At 42.2% G+C, this 13426-nt stretch overlaps 1 protein-coding gene across 1 annotated transcript; it reads left to right on the top strand.

Moving 5' to 3' along the window:
• The first annotated feature begins 11823 nt into the window (after window positions 1-11823).
• LOC104100391 (uncharacterized) lies at window positions 11824-13019 on the top strand. The gene is made up of 3 exons (XM_070183360.1): window positions 11824-12027; window positions 12129-12233; window positions 12507-13019. Exons 1-3 carry the CDS (start codon window positions 11824-11826, stop codon window positions 13017-13019), a joined length of 822 nt encoding a protein of 273 aa, XP_070039461.1.
• Window positions 13020-13426: the final 407 nt, after the last annotated feature.

Raw genomic sequence — 13426 nt, 5'->3', positions numbered from 1 at the left:
CGGGACCCCGTCCAAATATACCAACAAGTCCTAAAACATGATACGAACTTAATTGATGCCACAAATCATATCAAACAACATCAAATACACGAATCACACCCCAATTCAAGCCTAATGAAAACTAGTGAATTCCAACTTCCACAATTGATGCCGAAACCTATCAAATAAACTACGATTGACCTCAAATTTTCCACACAAGTCATAAATGATACAATAGACCTATTCCAACTTCTAGAACCAAAATCCGAGCCCGATAACCAGAGAGTCAACTCTCGGTCAAACATCTCAACTCTTCAAACTTCTATTTTCCAACTTTCGCCATTTCAAGCCAAAATAACATGCGGACCTCCAAATCACTATCCAGACACACTCCTAAGTCCACAATCACCCTACGGAGCTATTAGAGCCATTAAAACTCCAATCCGGAGCAATATACGCATAAGTCAACGTCCGATCAACTGTTTCAACATAGGCTTCCAACCCTGGGGATTTGACTAAACATCCCCGGAACCAAACCGACCACCCCGGCAAGTCACATAACAACAATTAAGCATAGAATAAGCAGTAAATAGGAGAACTGGGCTACAACACTCAAAATGACTGGCCGAGTCGTTACGTCCGCCCCCTCTTAAATAAACTTTCATCCTCGAACGGGTCTAGAATCATACCCGGAGTCTCAAATAGGCGTGGATATCTACTCTGCATCTCCCGCTCGGTCTCCTAAGTAGCCTTCTCGATTGGCTGACCTCTCCACTGCACCTTCACTAAAGCTATATTCTTTGACCTCAACTTTCGAACCTGCCGATCCAAATTGGCCACCGACTCCATATCATAAATCAAATCACCACCCAACTGAACCGTGATGAAATCCAAAACATGATACGGATCGCCGAAATACTTCTGGAGCATAGAAACATAAAACACTGGATGAACACTCGATAGACTAGGCGACAAGGCAAGCTCTTAAGCCACATCCCCAATCCTCTTAAGCACCTCAAAAGGCCCAATATCCCGAGGGCTTAGCTTGACCTTTTTCCCGAACCTCATAACACCCTTCATAGCTGAGACTCTGAGTAGTACCTTCTCCCCCACCATACAAGCAACATCACAAACCTTCCGATCGACGTAGTTCTTCTGTCTAGACTGCGCCGTGCGAAGTCGATCCTGAATCAACTTAACCTTGTCCAAAGCATCCTGAACCAAGCCAGTACCCAATAGCCTAGCCTCACCCGGCTCAAACTAACCTAGCGGAGACCGACACCGTCTCCCATACAAAGCCTCATACGGAGCCATCTGAATGCTCGATTGGTTGCTGTTGTTGTAGGAAAACTCTGCAAGTGGCAGAAATTGATCCCAAGAACCCCTAAATTCTATCACACATGAGCGTAGCATATCCTCCAATATCTGAATAGTGCGCTCGGACAGTCTGTCTGTCTAAGGGTGGAATGCTGTACTCAACTCGACCCGTGCGTCTAACTTTCGCTGCACTGCACTCCAAACCTGTAATGTAAACTGTGTGCCCCGATCTGAAATGATGGATACTGGTGCACCGTGAAGGCGAACAATCTCGTGGATGTAGATCTTAGCCAACTGCTCTGAATAATAAGTAGTCCCAACAGGAATGAATGCGCGAACTTGGTCAACCGATCCACAATCACCCAAATAGCATCAAACATCCTTGAAGTTCGTGGGATCCCAACTACTAAGTCCACGGTGCTCCCATTTCCACTCTGGAATCTCAAGCCTCTAAAGCAATCTGCTCGGTCTATGATGCTCATACTTCACTTGCTGAAAATTTAGGCACCGAGCTACAAACCCCACTATGTCTTTCTTCATCCTCCTCCACCAATAGTGCAACCTCAAGTCTTGATACATCTTTGCGGCACCCAGATGAATGGAATACCGCGAGCTGTGGGCCTCCTCAAGAATCAACTCACGTAGACCATATACATTGGGCACACAAATTTGACCCTGCATCCGCAACACCCCATCATCCCCAATAGTAACCTCCCTGGTTTCACCATGCTGAACCGTGTCCTTGAGGACAAAAAAATAGGGATCATCATACTGACACTATCTGATGCGATCATATAAAGAAGACCGAGAAACCACACAAGCTAGAAGCCGACTGGGCTCCGAAATATCTAATCTCATGAACTGATTGGCCAAGGCCTGAACATCTGATGCAAACGGTCTCTCACTTACCGGAATAAATGCAAGGCTACCCATACTCACCGCCTTCCTACTCAAGGCATCAACCACCATATTAGCCTTCCCGCAATGATACAAAATGGTAATATCATAGTCCTTTAGCAGCTCCAACCATCTCTGCTACCTCAAATTTAAATCCTTATATTTGAACAAGTGTTGGAGACTCCGATGATCCGTAAACACCTCACAAGGCACACCATAGAGATAATGCCTCCAAATCTTCAATGCATGAACGATGGCGGCCAACTCCAAATCATAAACAGGGTAGTTCCTCTCATGGGGCTTCAACTGGCGAGAAGCATAAGAAATCACTCTACCCTTATGCATCAAGACACACCCGATACCAATCTGAGAAGCATCATAATACACTGTATAAGAGCCTAATGCTGAAAGCAAAATTAGCACTGGAAATGTGGTCAAGACAGTCTTGATCTTCTAAAAGCTCTCCTCACACTCATCCGACCACCTGAATGGAGCACTCTTCTGGGTCAACCTGGTCAAAGGCGCTGCAATGGACGGGAAACCCTCCACAAAGTGATGATAATATCTAGCCAAGCCGAGGAAACTCCGAATCTCAGTAGCTGAAGACGATCTGAGCCAACTCTAAACCGCCTCTATCTTCTTTGGATCTACCTTAATCCCCTCATTGGACACCACGTGCCCCAAGAACTCCACCAGACTGAGCCAAAACTCACACTTGGAGAACATGGCATAAAGCTTCTTATCCCTCGACCTCTATAGTACAATCCTCAAATGTTGGGCATGCTCCTCCTAGCTACATGAGTACACCAGGATATCATCAATGAATACTATGACAAACGAATCAAGATATGGCTGAAATACATTGTTCATCAGATGCATGAATGTTGCTGGGGTGTTGGTCATCCCAAATGAGATCGCAAGGAACTCATATTGACCATAGCAGGTCCTGAATGCCGTCTTCAGAATATTCGAGTCCCGAATCTTCAACTGGTGATACCCAGACCTCAAATCAATCTTAGAGAACACCCTCGCTCCCTAAAGCTGGTCAAATAGATCATCAATACGTGGCAAATGATACTTGTTCTTGATTGTAACTTTGTTCAACTGCCTATAATCAATGCAAATCTGCATAGTACCATTATTTTTCTTTACAAAAAGAGCCAGTGCACCCCAAGGCGACGCACTAGGCCTAATAAACCCCTTATCAAGAAGCTCCTGAAGCTGCTATTTCAATTTTTTCAACCTTGCTGCTGCCATACGATACCGAGGAATAGAAATGGGCGGGGTGCCCGGTAACAAGTTGATACCAAAATCAATAACCCTATAGGTGGCATGCCCAGCAGGTCTGCAGGAAACACATCCGGAAAGTCTCGCACTACTGGAACATAATCAATAGTAGGAGTATCAGTACCAACATCCCTCACAAAGGCCAAATATGATAGACACCCCTTCCCAACCATCTGTTGGGCCTTCAGATAAGAAATAACCCTGCTGGGAAAATAATCTAGAGAACCCCTCCACTCGAACCCTGGCAACCCCGGCATTTCCAATGCCACGGTCTTTGTGTGACAATCCAGAATAGCATGACATGTAGACAACCAATCCATACCCAAAATCACGTCAAAATCAACCATACTAAGTAGTAGGAAATCAACTCTAGTCTCCAATACCCTAATAGTCACCACACATGACCGATACACACGGTCCACAACAATAGTATCACCCACCGACGTAGATACATGAATAGGTGAAACTAAGGAATCAGGGGGCATATCCAAATAACGAGCAAAATGTGATGATACATACGAATAAGTAAAAACAGGGTCAAATAATATAGAAGCATCCATGTGGCATACTTACACAATACATGTGATCACTGTGTCTAAAGCAACGGCCTCTGGCCTGGTAGGAATAGCACATAATCGAGCCTGAATGCCACCTGTTCGGTCTCCCCCTCTAGGGAGACCTCTAGTTGCCTGAGTCCCAACCCGAGCTGGCTGAGCAGGTGGTGAAGTAACTGGTGCGAAAGTTGCAGCTTGACTCCTCTGCTGAACTAGACCTTCCAAAAGGCGGGGACAATGCCTCTTCACATGACCAAGCTCTCCACACTCGAAGCAACCCCGCTCTGACAATGGCGGCAAGTACTGAAGCAGACCCCGAGAACCAAAATAACTACTAGAGGGGCTTGACACAGATGAACCCAGAACTAATAGAGCATGAGATGAACTCTGGGCTGGGAGAGCACCGAGAGTTGACTGACCCAGGCGAGCATTGTATGAACCATGACTAGCTGATGTGCCACGATGAACCAGACGAGCCATCTGAGTGGGCCTATAAGGACGACTCCTGCTATGGTGGGATTGACCCTAGAAGAAACACCGGTGAAACCCCCCGAACCATGAGGCCTCTTGGCCTCCCTCTCCTCATGCTCCTGACTACAAACCAGCTGTAGCCGCCGAATGAAAGGGCACATGCGACTCGTACACCGCTGGTCTAACAGTAGGTGGAGTCTGCATATATTGCGCATGCTGAGTGGTGGCATCATGCTCCATCATCAAATCTGGTTGCTCATTAGCACTCTTATCTGTAAAATGTGGTTCCTCATCATTGCTCTTATCAAAGAAAGATGCTTCATCACCTGTATCATCAACGTTGTTGTTATAAGACTATCATCTTCCTCACTCTGTGCATTTGCCATATCCCGATTCAAAATATCGTCATCGTCCAATTGAGTTATGACAAGACCGTCATGTTGCTCATTTTTCCTACACAACTAATCGAATACTTAATATTTTGTACATCTCAACATAATATATTAACTTTAAAGCTTAAATATACCATTCATAATTTGTAGATAGCCATGATGCATATTATCAAATTGCTGATGACTCGAGGATGGACCAGCATGATCCATCCCTCTAAAAATAGGTAGATTCCCACTATTGGTTGGTTCATAACTTGTAAAATTCATATATGGTTGGTAACCCTTATGAAAGAAATAAAATTTACTACTATCATTATAGATAAAACAAATAGTTATTGTCACGATCCAAACTCCCACCGGAGCCGCGATGGTGCCTAACACTACTTGTTAGGAAAGCCAACAGTTGCACAATAATAATGAATTAAATAAAATAAAACTCAATAATCTCAATAGCGGAAATATCATGAAATATCTAAGAAAACAATGATAATACTACTATAACCATCCCAAAGATCTGGTGTCAACGAGTACATGAGCACAATATAATCTCAAAATATATCGCTAAATCCTTAATACAACTGTCTAATAATAGAACAGTAACCTCAAGGTTTGAGAACGATATAACAGCTACCTCGTAGTCTCCACAAGTTGGTACCGATGCGAACTCGAGCAATCACCACGCCAAGAAGTACCTAGATCTGCACATGTAGTACAGAGTGTAGTATGAGTACAACCGACCCCATGTACTCAATAAGTAACAAACCTAACCTTGGGGCAAAAGCTGTGACGAGCTCGGAAGTAAAATTAGTATCCGGAGTCTCCCTCTATCCCCCTGTGTTCATTTATTTTCCTCTTTCTGTAGAAATAATGTATAGAACAGTCAAGACTTCTTAAGAGCTTGTGACTTGCGGGTTTTCGGGTTTTGGGAAAAGTTTTTCATACTTTTTTAGAGGTGATAATTGTATATGTCGAGTGGCATTCAGTTGCTTATTAGATAATTATTACTGTTAGTAGTTAATGTTCATTCTTTTGTTTCATTTCCGCAAAGTGTTAGGCTTACCTCGTCGTAGAGACTAAGTGCCATCATGACAGTTCACGGAGGGAGAAATTGGGTCCTGACAATATCATCATGATGAAACCATCAAGTACAACAACAATCTCAGCACACTCACAGTGCCTGGCACAAATGCCCCTTACCAACACTCACACGACCACACTCAACATTATACGGGTGCTTGGAACAATTTCCCCTCACCAAAGCACATATATAGCTCTGTTCCTGTACTCACTGTGTATACCAGACTCTACAGGTTTGGATCCTTGCTCAAGCTCTAATCAATGTAACATAGCCCAATCATGGGGCCTAGTGCACGTGTCGCCCCTAATTAGTACCATTTAGCCCAATATGAGCCTAGCGTACATGGCACCTCAAAGTCAATACCAAATTGAGTCTAAGGCCCAAGCTTAGTCATCAACCGCTCAAGTCTCAGTTAACCACATCTCATAGTACTCAGTTCAACAGTGTTACGCATATAAGGCATCAACAACATGTGAGAAATCATAATAAGAATGCACTGAGACAAAGATATCATACAAGGTTATAGCATCATGACTGAGAGTATGTTAAATAGCAAGGACCGCCCTATCATGTCACAAAACAACAAGCACATATTCTAGACATGATTTCTAACAAGAATCATAGCTCAAATAATCATACAAGTAGAGAAAACACGGATATAACAAGCCATGATAGCAAACAATTCTCATAGTAGTCTTAAATCCTTCCGGATCAGGAAAAATTACCCTCAAATCCAAGTTTAGATATTTTACTTACCTCAAAACGTGCGAATTAATATTCCAAAAAGCCCTTCCCACGTGAATCGGCCTACGAACTGCTTGAATATAGTCACAAACAACTTAATATCATCAAATAATGTCGTAGGAAACAACCCTAAACAATAAAGCTTCGATCTTTATCAAAATCAAAAAGTCAACCCGGGCTTGCACTACTAACACCAATTCCTGTTCTTCCTAGGTTTGGTCCTTCACTTTTTTTCTTCTCTAACTCCGTATTCTTATCACTTAAGGGTTGTGACTAGTAAGGTTTATTAATAAACCTAAATAAGGGCAGTCAAGAACCCACCTTCGTTGACTACCACCGGATTCTCCTTGCCTTTTCCCTATTCCCCACCGCTTTTCTCTTTCTTTTCCCATGTTTCTCTCTTCCCAAGGCACTACTGTCAGCATCATATCTAGTAGCCCCTCCTGGCCTTCCTATTACCTTCACTACTGGTGCATAAATATGGCGACGTACCTAATAGGGAGGCGTTACAGCAGGCTTCAGTAGCGGTCCCCACTGAAACAAAGTTCAGTGTGGGCGGAGGCAGCGACTAGACATCTTCAATACTTCCAGGTTCTATCTTTCTTTGTCTTTACATATTTTGATTTGTTCTGTATCTTTTTGTCATCATATATTTTGATTTTATTATGTACTTTTCTTTTACTTTATATAATTTGATTTATTCTGTATCTTTGTGTCATCATATATTTTGATTTTTAATGTATCTTCTCTCTTTATATAATTTGATTTATTTTGTATTGTTTCTTTGCCTTTGTTATTTACAACGCATTCACTTGCATCAATTACTTGTTTTTCTGTAATTTCTTTACTAGTGCCTTAAGTTGAAGACTATATTCTTTTAGTTATCTTGTTGTGTGTTGTAGTAGTACTAGAGCTTAGTATCTCTTAGATTATTGTGGCTGAGGCAAGTGATGGTAGAGTGAGGTCATGTCTTTTGGTGGGGCAGGGGGTGGGGTGCTGTCACGACCCAAACCTATGGGCCGCAACGAGCACCCGGTACCTTACTTAACCGAGTACCAACATAACATATCTTTCTTATCGTACTTTCATTGGCAAATGGGCCAAACGAGCCGTCATGGGCTAACCAGAATAAACATAGGGGAATACTGAATATGGGATGACCCAACCTGATAAAAAAAACTTATACATGTGATATACGGGCCTTTAAGGCCAACATGATCATTTGTAAACTCAAAACATAGGCCGGCAAGGCCATACAAGCATTCATATACATGACATCTGTCTACAAGCCTCTAAGGGTACACACTTAACATAAAGGTCAGGACAGGTCCCCGCCATACCAAATAATACGCGTCTAAATCATACTGACCAAACAAGCAGTTGCGGAGCAAATGGAGCACACCAACATCTTCCACTGAGCTGATAGCCTACTTGGAGGACTCTCGAACTGTCTATCGGGACCTGCGGGCATGAAACGTAGCGTCCCCAGACAAAAGGCATGTCAGTACGAATAATGTACCGAGTATGTAAGGCACGTAAATAAGTACATAAAAGACATGGAAGAAATATAGAGTAAATGACTCAACCTATAAGTCTGGATAACTCTGTAAATTATGAAATACTTAAAATGTCATGCATATGCGTATGAATGTCATGTCGTGCATAGGTACATGTTTGATAACATCATCAGGCCTCTGAGGGCATCCCATCATATCATCTCGGCCACTGTGGGCAAAATCATCAACGTATGCCAGCTGATCAGGTGGTGGTGCATATATAATGCCATAACCATTCCCATATCCCATATATATATATATATATATATATATATATATATATATATATATATATCACACACACACACACACATATATATACGCGTATATAATACCATCTGGTCATGGGTCAATGTGCATGTATAAATGCATGAAATATATATGAAATACGTTAATAAAATCTCTCAGTACGTCATAAGACCATTATGCCTCTGATTAATATCATGAAATGAACTTTACCAACTTGCGTATTTTTGAGACCCATGAACAGATGATAGAATAATATGACACATGGGAAATCAAGAACATAAGCATCTCTAGTATTTCTATGAATAGAGATATTTATGGAATTTGTGCATTTGCTCGTTTCGTTCGTGTCGTATAGATCATGCCAAAAAGAAAGAAGGGATAGCCTTAACATACCTGGACTAGGGAAAAATTCGTGTGATAGTTTTGAGAAGGTTTACACCGTACTCCCTTTAAATTGCAAAATCTCTGTTCAATCTATTAAAGATCCGTACCCTTCTGTGTTAGCTTCAATTTGCTTTTACGTTGGCTTCAAGTTGCATTTTTGTTAGCTTCAGATAGTCTCATGGAGAGTTCTTTTCTATTCCCTCAAATGTTAGATATACGAATCCTTTAATTTGCTAAAGGTTATGTAGCCTTTCTTGAGTAAATGGATATGTTCCTACTTTCTTAAAACTTGCCCACTTCCACATTTCTACTTTTGCCACATAATGTAATGACTTAAAGAGTCATTCATGGGATTTAAGGGGTGCTTCCACGTGAGTGCCCCCTCACCTATCCAATTATCCACCTTTTTTCTTAATCAATCCATAAAATCCCCCACTAGTCTAATAATTAACCAATTACCCACATAATTAAGAATTATCTCAATTTACTTAAAATACTGCTCACTTTTAACATACCTTATACACCTCACTATCATGGTCATGGGGTACCTTGTATGGCACTAGTCCATAAATATCGGGTATTATAGCTCGCCCCGTATTTTACCCCAAATCGACAACCTTTAACGAAACTCATTTTCTTCTATTTGCTTACCTTCTCTCCTTCGCGAATTTACTCATAACTTGTTTGAAATAGCATAATGCTTATAATCTCAAAATAATCTCATTCTCGAACTTAAGTCGATTAGCTTACGACGAAATTTTAACATATGAAAATGCGGGATGTACCATCTTATTTCCGAGCTTCTATCAATTTACTTATGGCATATTGAGAGATTTTTTAACGTATTTCATATGCATTTCATGCATTTATACATGCACATTACCCATGACCAGATGGCATTATATACGCGTATATATATGTATATATATGTATATGGGATATGGGAACGGTTATGGCATTATATACGCACCACCACCTGATCAGCTGGTATACGTTGATGATTTTGCCCACAGTGGCCGAGATGATATAATGGGATGCCCTTAGAGGCCTGATGATGTTATGAAACATGTACCTATGCACGACATGACATTCATACGCATATGCATGACATTATAAATATTTTTATAGAGTTATCCACACTTACAGGTTGAGTCATTTACTCTTTTTTTTTCCATGTCTTTTATGTACTTATTTACGTGCCTTACATACTCGGTACATTATTCGTACTGACGCCCCTTTTGCCTGGGGACACTGTGTTTCATGTTCGCAGGTCCCGATAGACAGTTCGAGAGTCCTCCAAGTAGGCTATCAGCTCAGCGGGAGATGTTGGTGCACTCCATTTGCTCCGGAGCTACTTGTTTGGTCAGTATGATTTAGATGCATATTGTTTGGTATGGCTGGGCCCTATCCCGACCTTTATGTTAAGTGTGTACCCTTAGAGGCTTGTAGACAGATGTCATATATACGAATGCTTGTATGGCCTTGCCGGCCTATGTTTTGAGTTTACAAATGATCATGTTGGCCTTAAAGGCTTGTATATCACATGTATAAGTTTTTTTATCAGGTTGGGTCATCCTATATTGAGTATTCTCCTATTTTTATTCTTGTTAGCCCATGACGGCCCGTTTGGCCCATTTGCCAATGAAAGTACGATAATAAAGATATGTTATGTTGGTACTCAGTTAAGTAAGGTATCAGGTGCTCGTTGCGGCCCATAGGTCTGGGTCGTGACAAAAGTGGTATCAGATTTGTCTGTATCCTCTTGTCTAGCCATAAGTAGGCTCTTCCTAAATCAACTGCTAACTATTCGTTAGCCCATTCTCATATCAACAGATCGTGCTAGATAAATATAGTGAATTCAGCCTCGCAGTTATGACATTGTAATACTTGAGAAATATTCAGATAGGAGTTGGTGTAGTTTGAGGTACCGTATGAGTGTTACGGAAATAAAAGAGAGTTCCACTGGGAATACAGTCAAAATATCAGTTCAGAAGCAAGCACGGTGAGCAGAGTTAAGCTTAAAGGACTAAGTGTGCCAGTTACACTAAGTGTCACCCTTGTGAATAAGGAATTTTGTTATCCTTGGTACAGCAGGATTACTGCAAGGCGAGTAAGGGTCATCGATGATGTGAAAAGACGCCAAAGATGGAGAGGTAAAACATCTATAGGTAGATCATCGCAGCTCTAAATTTGGGTACTCCCCTAAAGGGGGGAATATGGAGTGATGTGGCATTAAGTCAGAATTAAGTGGTTCTAGTAACTATGGAATGGTAAAGGAAGAATGCGATAAAAATGAAAAAGGAGTGAGCTTGCACTTACCAAAATCCTATAGATATGCTCCAATTCCAGAACATTATGCAAACACGACATCAAGGAGAGGAAGTAAAGGTTTCTGCCCGAGATGTTATTGATAAATAAGGAGCCAGTGCAAGACGTAAGTTAATGCAAAGGAAATAACCCAAGAAAGATTACACAAAATGTTGAGTATTTCCTCATGTTTTATTCTGCTTATCTCACGACAGCCTCTCCAGCTCATTTACCTATGATAGTATGATATGAAAGATACGTTACGTTGGTACTCGGTTGAGTAAGGTACCAGGTGCCCATCACGGCCCATTGGTTTGGGTCGTGACAGGTGCAGGGGTGGTAAGAGAACCGCTAGGATGAGGATTGGGTCCTAGAATATAGGGACATTCACGGGGAAGTCTTTAGAGTTAGGGAAGATTCTCTAGAATAGGAGGCTTAATATAGCGTGTATCCAGAAGACTAGATGGTTGGGTACTAGGGTACGAAAAGTTAGCGGGTTTAAATTGTGGTATTTAGGAGGTGTTAGGGGCAAGGACGGAGTAGGTATTTTACTTGATAGGGATTTGAGGGAGCTAGTGGTAGATGTTAGGAGAGTGAACAATAGGCTGATGACTATTAAGCTAGTGGTTGATGGGTTCACTTTAAACGTGATTAGTGCATACGTGCCTCAAGCGGGCCTGAACGAGGAGGTCAAGAGGCACTTCTGGGAGAATTTGGATGAGGTGGTTCGTGGTGTCCCGCTTACCGAGAAGCTTTTCACAGGAGCTAATTTTAATGGCCATATTGGGGAGTCTGCTAGGGGCTATAACGATGTGCATGGCGGGTTCGGCTTTGGAGGTTGGAACGAGGCAGGAATTTTGTTGTTTGAGTTTGCTAAAATTTTGATTTGGTGATAGCTAACACGTGTTTTTAGAAGAGGGAAGACCACTTGGTCACTTTCTGGAGTACGGTGACCAAGACTAAGATTGATTACCTTATCTGCAGGAAGTATGATAGAGGCATGTGCACTGATTGCAAGGTTATCCTGAGTGAGTGTCTATCGATACAACATAGGCTCTTAGTAATGGACCTGGAGATTAAGAGAAAGAGGAAGAAGAGAACGGCGTATGGTCACCCAAGATCAAGTGGGGAGCCTTGAATAAGGACAAAGCTCATGAGTTGGGGGAGAAGTTGGTGGCTATGGGGGCCTGGATGAGTAGTGGAAACACGAGTAGTATGCGGACCATGACAACAAATTGTATTAGGGAAGCTGCTCGAGAGGTGTTAGGGGTCACGAATGGATACGTGGTAGGCCACAAAGGGGACATGTGGTGGAATAAAGAAGTCCAAGAAAGAAGCATATCTGAAGCTTGTGGAGAGCGTAGTCGAGGATGAGAGGAGGACGAATAGGGAGTGCTATAAGAAGGCTAAGAAAAAGGAAAAATTAGCGGTCACAACGGCTAAGACTGCAGCATTTGGGCACTTATATGAGGATCTGGGGAGTAAAGGCGGTGATAAGAGACTGTATAGGTTAGCTAAGGTTAGAGAGAGGAAGGCTCGGGACCTGGATCAAGTGAGATTTATTAAAGACGAGGATGGTAAGGTTTTGGTGAATGAGGCGTCTATTTGGCTTAGGTGGCAGACATATTTTCATAAACTCTTGAACGAGGATGGGGACAGGAACATCGTGCTTGGAGAGTTGGAGAACTTAGAGAACCAACGAGATTTTGGTTTTTGTATGCGCTTTAAGGTGGAGGAGGTTGAGGGGGTGATACGAATATTGAGTAGGGGTAAAGTGATTGGGCCGGACGAGATTCAGGTATAATTTTGGAAGAATGCGGGTCGGGCAGGCTCAGAGTGGCTTATTGGATTGTTTATGTTATTTTTAGGATGCGTAAGATGCCTGATGAATGGAGGTGGAGCTTGATGGTCCCGGTGTACAAGAATAAAGGGGATGTCCAGAATTGCAACAACTATAAGGGTATCAAGCTGTTGAGTCACACTATGGAAGGTTGGGAGCGGGTGGTGGAGAGGAGGGTGAGGAAAAGTGTGTCTATTTCAGAGAACCGATTTAGATTCATGCCAGGGCGGTCGACTACAGAAGACATTCATCTTGTGAGGAGACTGGTGGAGAAGTATAGGGAGAGGAAGAAATACTTGCATATGGTGTTCATTGACCTAGAGTAAGCTAACGACAAAGTTCCGAGGGAGGTTCTATGGAGATGTTTGGAG

The sequence above is a fragment of the Nicotiana tomentosiformis genome, chromosome 8, assembly GCF_000390325.3.
Source record: "Nicotiana tomentosiformis chromosome 8, ASM39032v3, whole genome shotgun sequence".
Taxonomy (NCBI): Eukaryota; Viridiplantae; Streptophyta; class Magnoliopsida; order Solanales; family Solanaceae; genus Nicotiana; species Nicotiana tomentosiformis.
The sequence above is the reverse complement of the archived record's forward strand: the minus strand, read 5'-3'. Positions and strand labels throughout refer to the sequence as shown.

Excerpts from the sequence above, each read along its gene's own strand:
- LOC104100391 (XM_070183360.1), top strand. The coding sequence starts at position 11,824 with ATGACTATTAAGCTAGTGGTTGATGGGTTCACTTTAAACGTGATTAGT. Across the intron at positions 12,028-12,128 it reads CTGCTAGGGGCTATAACGAT|AAGAGGGAAGACCACTTGGT; the intron begins GTGCATGGCGGG and ends ACGTGTTTTTAG. Across the intron at positions 12,234-12,506 it reads GCATGTGCACTGATTGCAAG|GCCACAAAGGGGACATGTGG; the intron begins GTTATCCTGAGT and ends GATACGTGGTAG.